This window comes from Electrona antarctica (assembly GCF_951216825.1).
Source record: "Electrona antarctica genome assembly, chromosome: 20".
Taxonomy (NCBI): domain Eukaryota; kingdom Metazoa; phylum Chordata; class Actinopteri; order Myctophiformes; family Myctophidae; genus Electrona; species Electrona antarctica.
The window spans coordinates 30,923,132-30,933,354 of record NC_136801.1 but is presented as its reverse complement, the minus strand read 5'-3'; the positions used below and the strand labels follow the sequence as shown (position 1 = coordinate 30,933,354).

Genomic DNA, 10,223 nt, shown 5'->3' with positions numbered 1-10,223 from the left:
TCCCTCCTCCCCTGCCCCAATCTCTTCATTTTGCCAGCGATGCCCCAGTTTAATCATAAATTATTGCCTCAAATCCCCACTCATATCCTCAAATTCCATCTCCCATTCTGCCCTTGGTTTCCATCATCACTCCCTGGTCTATCTCCTGCCTCCATCCCCCCTGTGTGTGTGATGTGACCCCTCCTCTGGCCTCCTCCAGATGCCAAGTCCCTGAGGGACCCGTCCAAGATCAAGGCCATGCGCCTGCAGGTGAGTCATCTGCTGGACCCTCACAGGCAGGCTTACTTTAAAGCCGCGCCTCTCTTCTATATTAACCCATTCTGACCTGAGATCAGATTCTAAAAATGTCTTCCACATCCTGACAGTTTTCTGAAAAAGCTATGTTTCTATGTCAGTCGTTCTTCGATTTTTCAAAAATAGCAGACCTACAAGCTCGTAGCGCGCCACTCGGTGGCGCGCTATGAGCTTGTAGATCTGCTATTTTTCAATAGCTAAAGCATAACATAATGCTAACACCAAAAGGGGTACCCGCCCAAAATGGGTTAATGTTTCCATTAGTGCACCGTTTGGAGCAACTGCTTCAGGTAAGACTCCAGCCTGACTTTCCAACAAGGATATAAAAAAAACACATCCATTTCTAACAACGGTTTTTGAATGTGAAATCATTTCAAATTGTCTAACCTGCAATATTACTACAATTATTATCGTTGTTATTATTAGGCCTACTGTTCATCCAATTTGTTTTCCTGCAATACATTCTCACATTGCCATGGCAAATGATTTTTCAGTAGCTACTAGTCTACATTTGAAAGAGAATTACAGTAACTGCTTAATTAAACCCTTAGAGTATTATTACTAGAAGGTTTTAACCCTACAGTTGACCAGGGTACCCCACCAGGGCTCTATACTAGATCTGGTAGTATTTCCTTGTACGCCAAATCAACAAGCTCAAAACATGTCACAATGTGTTGTGAGCGTATGTTATAATTAAGCAATATATGGCCTAGAATATTGACACTAGAAATCATGTGGTTAAACCAATTTGAGCGTGTGTGCGTGCAGGTGCAGATGAGCCTGGAGGACTACATCAACGACCGCCAGTACGACTCCCGGGGTCGTTTTGGAGAGCTGCTGCTGCTGCTGCCCACACTGCAGAGCATCACCTGGCAGATGATCGAACAACTGCACTTCATCAAGCTGTGTGGTCTGGCCAAGATAGACAACCTGCTGCAAGAGATGCTGCTGGGAGGTAACACATTACGATGGCTAAACACAATGCTACACAACCTGCTGCATGATATGCTGCTGGGAGGTAACACATTACGATGGCTAAACACAATGCTACACAACCTGCTGCATGAGATGCTGCTGGGAGGTAACACATTACGATGGCTAAACACAATGCTACACAACCTGCTGCATGAGATGATGCTGGGAGGTAACACATTACGACGGCTAAACACAATGCTACACAACCTGCTGCAAGAGATGCTGCTGGGAGGTAACACATTACGATGGCTAAACACAATGCTACACAACCTGCTGCATGAGATGCTGCTGGGAGGTAACACATTACGATGGTTAAACACAATGCTACACAACCTGCTGCATGAGATGATGCTGGGAGGCAGGCCTAAACGCATTAAGATAGCTAAACACAATGCACAATACTTAGGGTAAAAAGTGTGAACGTGACATTTTTGTAGAACGATACATGCCGGAAGGGTTGTGCGGTGAACTTAAGGTAGGGTACGTGATTCTTTTTTTTAATTATAAGTGTTAAATAGCTCTATATATATCCTACTCATTGCAATATACGGTAGTGATTGTTCAGTAGCAGGAGCATTCCTGTTTCTCCAGCTCTTTAGTAAACAGAAAATGCATTTTCAAGTCGGGATACCAATCTTAGCCAATCAGGAGAGAGAACTCACACAGGTTACAACTTAAACAAGTGAAATTGGAAGTGATGAAAGTTGAAACAAAGAAGTTTAGCGGACAAATTTGACACTATAAAACCGAAACTGATAAACGGGCACTCTCTCCTGATTGGATGAAATTGGCAATCCGTCTGAAAATGTTATTTTCTTTATTAGATAACGTGATTGACGTTATAGACCCCTCGCCCCCTGTTAGTGACTGTAATCGGGATCTAATCAGATGCCAGTTGTGGAGCCGAGGATTCGTCCTGCGGTCAGGGGTGAGTTACGAATCCTTGAAGAAGGCGTTGATGATAGTGATATATGATGATAAGATAATGTTATCTTATAGATGTCCTTAGTATCCTTAGTATCCTTAGTATCAATAGCTTAATCTCACTCAAACCTTCTAGGCCCTTATCTTTATAGTCTTGAAGATGTCGTCTCTGACGTCACTGTAGTGACGTCGGAGTGACATCTCCTATCCTTCGTCACACTCCTCCTTAGTGAAGCTACTAGCTTCACTATTCCGTCGTTTCCCTTGCTACCGCGGCTGTGGCCGGCAGTTCCGGGAGTGAGATTAGCTTGGCCACTGGGCGCAGGAGAATTCGTGTCCCGATTTGGACTCTCGCCGTCCTGACCCTCCCGTCTTTGCCTGGTATTGCTTCTATCACTTTCCCCATCTGCCAGTAAGCCCTCGGGAGTTGAGGATCCATCACTAGGACGTAAGCCCCTTTGGCGAGGTTCTCTCTCTCTCCTAGCCATTTTCTGCGTGGTTGAAGATCCGGTAAGTAAAACTGAACAAATCGGCGCCAGAATTGATCGGCTAGGATTTGGGAGTGTCGCCATCTCCTGCGGCTGAGCAGTTCGGCTTCGGGGTGGGTGACTGGTGGCGTCGGTTGGTATTACGGATTGGGTAGAATTCTGCTTTCTTAACAGGCTCTGGCCTGCTGCTATCTACCTGGGGGGCTTTGGCCTCCTTTGGGCTCCCCCCCTCACATCCATGGCGGCCATCGTCGCTCCGGGCTCTTGCCTCAGGTGCGCGCAGGCTTCCTTTGGACTCTGCTCCTGCTTTTGAGGTGTGGTGTTTATTCTTGAGCTGGATGCTCCTGTTTCTGCTCGCTCGAGTGGCGGTAGGTGTAGATCACCGTGCTTTCGCAGATTTCGTCAGGACACTGACCAGTTGTAGGTGAGTGTTCTATGGTCTTGGCAGCGTTGGGGTTGGAGCGTATGTAGTTGTTGTTGCTCAGAGCCTCGACTGCATGCTGGAGGTGAGCTGCAGGACGATGTTTGGGCCGTTGTCGGCGTACGCTGTCGTGTTGTTTGTCCTGTTTGTTCCGCTCCCCCCCTGCGTTGCTTCAACGCAGTGGCCTTGGTGCGTCCTTTGTAGGACGAGGCTGGTGAGTCAGACAGCACTAGGCTGCGGAACGCCGACTTCACCTTATTCCCCCTGCTCCCCCTTTTCCATCTTTTCTCTGGTGGCATGTGGAGGACCCTGGAGGATCGCGTTGTCACACTAGAGTCTGTGGAAGTTGGCATGGTGGCTTGGGGGCCTTACAGCATCTGAAATGATGAACAGAAGAGGCGCCATAGCATCTCGATGATGATGTGCCTGACCGTGGCGTAGGATCGTGTCTGCATCCAGCTAGTGGCTCCCTGGGGAGCGGGCACTCGCTGCATCATGACTGATCTGAGGCTGGGCAGGCTTTCTCCGCCGGGGAGTCCGGCCAGGGCTGCGTGTGGCCTCGTCTGTGACCCTGGCGGGTTCCCGGGCTGGGACGTGCTCGCGTCAATTGGTATTAACGCTAGTTCGTCGTTCCTCTGATAGGTGTTGGTATTCGGGTTGCCCGCTGTGATTAACAGTTGTCTGGGGCGTGCCGTGTGATGAATAACTGCGGCTGTCAGTGATATTACTAGAATGAAGAAACCTAGCCGGCCTAGCCTAGTCGGCTTGACTTTGTTCGGTTTCATCTCGTTGACCTGCAACGGCTCTTTATCGAGCAGGATGTTGTCGTCTCTCTTGGGCGCCGGGTGGGATATCTTCCTGGCGCTGGTCTGCTGTTGTAGATTCTCTGTCTGTGCAGGCTCGTCTTGAGGCGAGCTCACACAAAAGACGAGGTGGAGCGTGGCGACTTGGCCACTCGTTGGGGCCAAAGTGCTGCTCTCCTTGTTCCTTGTCTGTGCGACGCTAGACTCGTATTGTTTGGTCTCTAGCTTTCGCGGTGTGCCCACGCTTGGGGCGGGGACGGAGGCAGTCTTAACTCCCAGTGCTATAGCGGTTAGAGCTGTGCTTGAGACATGGGCAGTTGCCGTCTCGGTCGTTGGTGCTGCGACAATTGGCGCTTTGAGGGCGTTCGGGTCGTAAAGCTGAACGTCCTCGGTCGCTTGGCTGTCTGCTTGACTGCTCGGGTAGGAGCTGGGGCTAGAGCCGTCGGATGTTTCGAGGATGATAATCTCCCTGCCGAGTACGTCTGCCAGGACACCCAGTGACTGGGATTGGTTCACCGACGGGTTGGCTTGGCTGTGTTGCCTGGCCCATACGTCTCTGCGTTGTGAGGCGGGCGCTGAGCCAGATTCGCGGTCGTCTCTTGGTGCACAGGTTTGTGCGCTGTGACGCAGCGGGTCGGGGCTCGGGGACCGTGCACGTTCATGGTCATATTCATGTTCACGTGCAACGTGGTGTCGCGGTGGCCTGAGGCCCTGCGGGTCGCCGTCGTCGTCCTCCTTCTTGCTGGTGGGCCTGTCAGGTGGACGAAGGGTGGCTCGGTTGGGCGGGGGTGTTGGCCTGCTCAGGCTGACCTCCGCACAATTCTCTGTTGACTCATTCAGTACGCTGCTAGCTTGCGTCAATGTAGTGGGGGGTGACTTTGGCCTTCCCTCTATCTCTCCTGAGTGGGGGTTCGTTGTTAGCTTTCCCTTTTGAGTGGCAAGGTGGCTGGGAATGCTGACGCAGCGGTCGACTATGTCGAGGCTGATCGCTCTCCCCCCGTCGACCGTAGCGTCGGGGGCCGGTGTAGGAGCATTGTGTATGCCGTTGTCACGGCCTGGGGAGGTGTCGCTGTCCGGATGCTGGATCTCAACATCGGAGGTCGGAGTGGATTCTGCGACGTAGCACCTGGGTTGGGATGGTGTATCTGCCGGCCGTGCCGCGCCCTGAGCAAGGGTCGACTCGGCAGGCACTGTAGATTGGGCGGCGGCCGGGCCCTCCTTGGTCGTGCGGGGGACGCTGTCCGCGGACTTCTCGGCCAATTGTTTGGCCGACTCTTCGCGTCGTGCGATGTCCTTGGTGTGTCCCTGGGTCAGAGACCGCACTGTGGCGGGTGACGGCGGGATGTAATGTCTGTCATCTGACCGATCATCTCGCTGGACTGGTGGCACAAGGTTCCCGTAGCCTGCTTGGGCGAGGGCTCGGGTCAGTCGGGTGATTGCCTCGATATGCCGGGCTTCACCTCGACCGAGGGATCGGGTGAGCGTCTCAATTAGCTGGTCATGGCGCATTTGCGCTGTAGCTTCCCGTTGCTCTGCAGCAGCTTCCCGTTGCGCTGCAGCAGCTTCCCGTTGCGCTGCAGCTTCCCGTTGCGCTGCAGCTTCCCGTTGCGCTGCAGCTTCTCGTCTCTCGTAAAGCTCTCGCTCTGCAGTTGCGCGTTTCTCATACTCGGCCTTGTTGGCAATCCTGGCCGCGGCTATGGTTTCCTTGTCGGCAATCCTGGCCGCGGCGAGGGTGTCGAGGGTGCGCAGAGCTGCGACGAAACGCTTGTCCTCTAATAGGGACATGATAGGGTTCTCAGTTGAGATCCTGGACTGTATCTAGCGTCGTAAGACGCTCCTTAGGTTTTTGGTGACGGCCTGGCGTTGTCGTCAGGTCGTCTAGAAGTCAGATGTGTTGAGGGCGGTCGTCCTCAGCGTCTGGCGTTCTTTGACGGCGTTCAAGGACCATGTAATCGGGATCTAATCAGATGCCAATTGTGGAGCCAAGGATTCGTAACTCACCCCTGACCGCAGGACGAATCCTCGGCTCCACAATTGGCATCTGATTAGATCCCGATTACAGTGACCTAACAAGCAATGAATACTATCAGAATACTATAGAGCTTTAACTATAGTTTTAACCTTTTAACAAAAACCAAAAAAGTGTTTTAACCAAAAGATATCACTTACCCTACCTTTAACCCATTTTGGGCGGGAACCCCTTTTGGTGTTAGCATTATGTTATGCTTTAGCTATTGAAAAATAGCAGATCTACAAGCTCATAGCGCGCCACCGAGTGGCGCGCTACGAGCTTGTAGGTCTGCTATTTTGGAAAAATCAAAGAACCACTGACATAGAAACATAGCTTTTTCAGGAAACTGTCAGGATGTAGAAGACATTTTTAGAATCTGAATGTCAAAATGGGTATCATGTTAGGCCTTAATGTCAGGAAGGGACCCTTTAATGTCAGGATCTACATAATCTGCAGACTACAACACCTGCCACTGTCCTTTATTCTAAACTCACAGCTGAGACCGGGTGAACCAAACACTGTGCCTTTAAGCAAGGCACCCCAACACCTACTACAACCGCTGTACTGGAGTTGTGCAGTGGGACCAACAGTGATGAAATGTCAACCGATAAGAGGATTGGTGTTCAGTAAATATTAACCTTGCATAGATATACATATTAACCTGGGATAGATACATATTTCCAAACGTGCTCAACTGGAGCAAAGCAGACGAGCTAGTTAATCAACAGCGGACATCGTCGCATATTATCTATGCATTCATTTTACACTATCACATCACATGTTTGCCTTGTGTGAACACAGTTCACAAGTATGTTTGTATGGTAATAACATCTGGGTTTTGATTTGTAATAATAATTATAAAAAAGGTGGTGATTTAGCAGATCTACAAGCTCACAATGTGTCCCATCGTAACACATTGTGAGCTTGTAGATCAGATATTAATAAATCATTTAGAAGTTATAAAATGTAAGTAATTGCGAACGTAGTGATTGCAAATGCAGTGAGCACTAACTATGAGACCTAGCAGAACATGTCTGTCTGTCTGTCTGTCTGTCTGTGTGTCACGCTGTAACACCACCCGCCCGCCACCAGAGGGCGCAGCTGTATCACACACAAAACACACACACACACACACACACACACACACACACACACACACACAAAAAAACTTAACTTAAAAAAAAACACACACACACGCACGCACACATACACACTAAAAAAATAACTTTAAAAAATCTTTTAAAAAAAGTACGTAATTTATTCTAATTGTTGATATTGCAATTTACGAGCTGCGTTCGCTTCCCGCGTTCGCGCGTCTTACTTGTAAGTAAATAGGTCAGAGAGGCTTATTACCAGGAAAGTATCAGCCAAAAAACGTGGGAGTCAAAAGCAAAGGCATGGATTCCCCCCCATCTCCCCAGCAAATAGAACCACTGTCATGTTGTAATGTAAAGCTAGAGCCTTCTCTTTCAGTGAGCACGGTTTCTTTCTGACATTTTCTGAAGGAGACAATGAGACATGAAACAATGAGACATTTTGTACAAAATGGATCCAAAAATATTGTACCTTTATTTATTTAGCTATTTACTTATTTAGATATGTTGCATGGTTTAGAGCAGGGGTTCTCAACGTTTTTGGCTGGGGACCCCCGAAAATGCTTTGGCAACGTCTCGGGACCCCCGCCCCGCCCCCTCCCGACCCCCAATATAAATTGACTGCTACAATAACCTTAAACCATTTTGGGCGGGAACCCCTTTTGGTGTTTTAAGCATTGTTATAATTTAGCTATTTAAAAATAGCAGATCTACAAGCTCATAGCGCGCCACCGAGTGGCGCGCTACGAGCTTGTAGGTCTGCTATTTTTGAAAAATCGTGAAAAAAAAATTAAAAAACGAAATCTTTTATTTTATTTTATTTTTTTTAAATAATTTGGGGACCCCCTAAAATTATTTGGCGACCCCCCGAGGGGTCGCGACCCACGGGTTGAGAACCCCTGGTTTAGAGACACTCGCACTGAGGAAAAGACAGGAAGCAGATCTGGAGGTAGCAGAGATAAAATGTTGAGGTTCTCTCTGGGAGTAACAAGGATGGATAGGATCAGGAGCGAGTACATCAGAGGGACAGTGCATGTCAGATGTTTTGGAGATAAAGCCAGAGAGGCCAGACTGAGATGGCTTGGACACGTACAGAGGAGGGTTAGATAGTGAGTATATCGGTAGAAGGATGTTGGAACTGCCAGGGAGGAGGCCTAGAGGAAGACCAAAGAGAATATTTCTGGATGTAGTGAAAGAGGACATGAAGTTAGTTGGTGTGAGAGAAGAGGAGGCCAGGGTGAGGTGGAGGCAGTTGAAGAGATTGTTCCAGTGTACAGTATGTTTGTACTAATAGGGGGTGCGGTTACTGTATGTGTCTCATCCAGGTCTGTCCACAGACACCCCTCACCTTTCCCACCCAGCTCACACCCAGCTGGCACAGGACCCCGTGACCGGGCACACACTGCTGATCAGCGCCATGCCAGTACCTCCCCACACCATGCAGATAGGTAAGATGAGCCCCCATGGCTTTTTGTGTTTTCCTTTTTACCATAGCTTGTTTTAAAGGTAGGGTAAGTGATGAAAATAAAATATGTTTTATTAAAAGGTTAAAGCATTATTCTGATAGTAATCATTGCTGTAGTGTTTGTTCAGTGGCAGTATCATCTCCCCGTCTCACTCTCTCCAGCTCTGAAAAGACATTTTCAGATGGGTTGCAAACTTTCAGCCAATACAACTTTGTCTGACTTTGCTCCTTTCTTTGTGTCATCACTTCCAATTCCACCTATTAAGTGGAATTGGAAGTGATGACACAAAGAAATGCCGAAAGAAATCCCGACCTGAAAATGTGTTTTCTGTTTTCCAAAGAGCTAGAAAGACACCACTAGCACCACAAGTGCATGGGTTCGATCACCGGGCACCGCCAACTCAGCATATGAGTAGCACGGCTTGGGTGTGGCAAGTCGTGCGGGAAGTACTGGGAGCTGATGGTAGGTGTGGCTCTCCACCTCAGCAATCCATCTCCCAGGGGTCTATAGCGCATTGTAATGGGGACAGACTCCCGTGTGTTACCGGCTGATACCGACAATAAGCCACTCCCAACCTACAGTACTTCTTCTTCTTCGGTTACTGAACAAACACTACCTGTATGGCAATGAGTACTATCCAAATAGATCTGCTATTTTAGACGTGCCACACTGTCGTGCGAGGAGACGCATGCATGGGGTTTGACTCTTCTGTCTTGTGTTGTTTTGCGCAGCGTCTCCGGACACCCCCATCCCATCTCCTCCTGCTGCCCCGCTTCCAGAGATGTACAAACTTCCCTTCCCTCCTGTTGCTCCGACCGCTAGCCCCTCCCCCCCCCACCCAGACGCAACTCTGATGACCCAGAACTCCCACCAAAATGTTCACATTTAGGTGAACAAATGAATTTTCTTTCCCCCCAAATCTTATTCTAACAGGCCTCTGTGCATGGCTGTGCATGGCTGTTTGTCTACAACTCCACATAGAACATCTTTTGAGCTGACAGTGCCATTCTTCCATGTATTTCTATGGTAAAGACGTGCTGGTGGGCTCCCCTTTCCCAGCACCTGAGCATCACGATTCAGCACTCTCTGCACCTGGGCGTTTTTTTGGGGTGCAGCCCCAGTTCAAGCTGGAAACAGTTCACCTTTTGGAGAGGAGTGCCGGTCATTTGATCCTTTGATCCTCCTGATTGTATACGTCGACAACCCGGTAATTTACAACCACGAGAAGTCTGTGGTATCCAAAGAACTACACCGCTCAAATTGCACTGTTCTATTGTGGACACAGCCTCTAAGTTCCCTTCTTCCAGAAGGTTGCAAGCCACCAGATACTGACCCGGAAAACAGGAAACCAGCATGCCACCTTCTGGAGAAGTAAGGGAACTACAGTCATGCACAGACCCTATTATGGAATACTGCACATGTAGGGCTCCATTTTCGTCATTTCCGCTAAACCCCTTATCCCTAAACGTCTTTGCCTTTTTTTTTTTTTTTTTACTATTTTTCAAAACATTTTTGAATAGTTAAAATGGCCAGTCTATACAAGCTCACAACGTGTCAATGTAGATTGGCTAGTAGTTGAACAAAAAAAGGCAACAAAGTTTAGGGATAAGGGGTTTAGCGGTGACGAAAATGGAGCCCGTAGTCTCTGAAGGCAGTAATTCTCAATCTTATTAACCCATTTAGGCTTGAGGCCGATTCTAAAAACGCCTCTAAATCCTGACCTAAGGTTTCTGAAAAATTTCAAATA

At 48.8% G+C, this 10,223-nt stretch overlaps 1 protein-coding gene across 1 annotated transcript in view; it reads left to right on the top strand.

The window, feature by feature from the left end:
* Positions 1-9,365, top strand: part of hnf4g (hepatocyte nuclear factor 4, gamma) — a gene marked incomplete at both ends in the record, with an annotated part of 23,270 nt that extends 13,905 nt beyond the window's left edge. Inside the window, 4 exons of the mRNA XM_079489827.1 lie at positions 200-249; positions 1,063-1,249; positions 8,336-8,458; positions 9,208-9,365. Coding sequence (XP_079345953.1) covers positions 200-249; positions 1,063-1,249; positions 8,336-8,458; positions 9,208-9,365 — 518 coding nt within the window. The remainder of the gene's footprint in view (positions 1-199; positions 250-1,062; positions 1,250-8,335; positions 8,459-9,207) is intronic.
* Between the last annotated feature and the right edge of the window lie 858 nt (positions 9,366-10,223).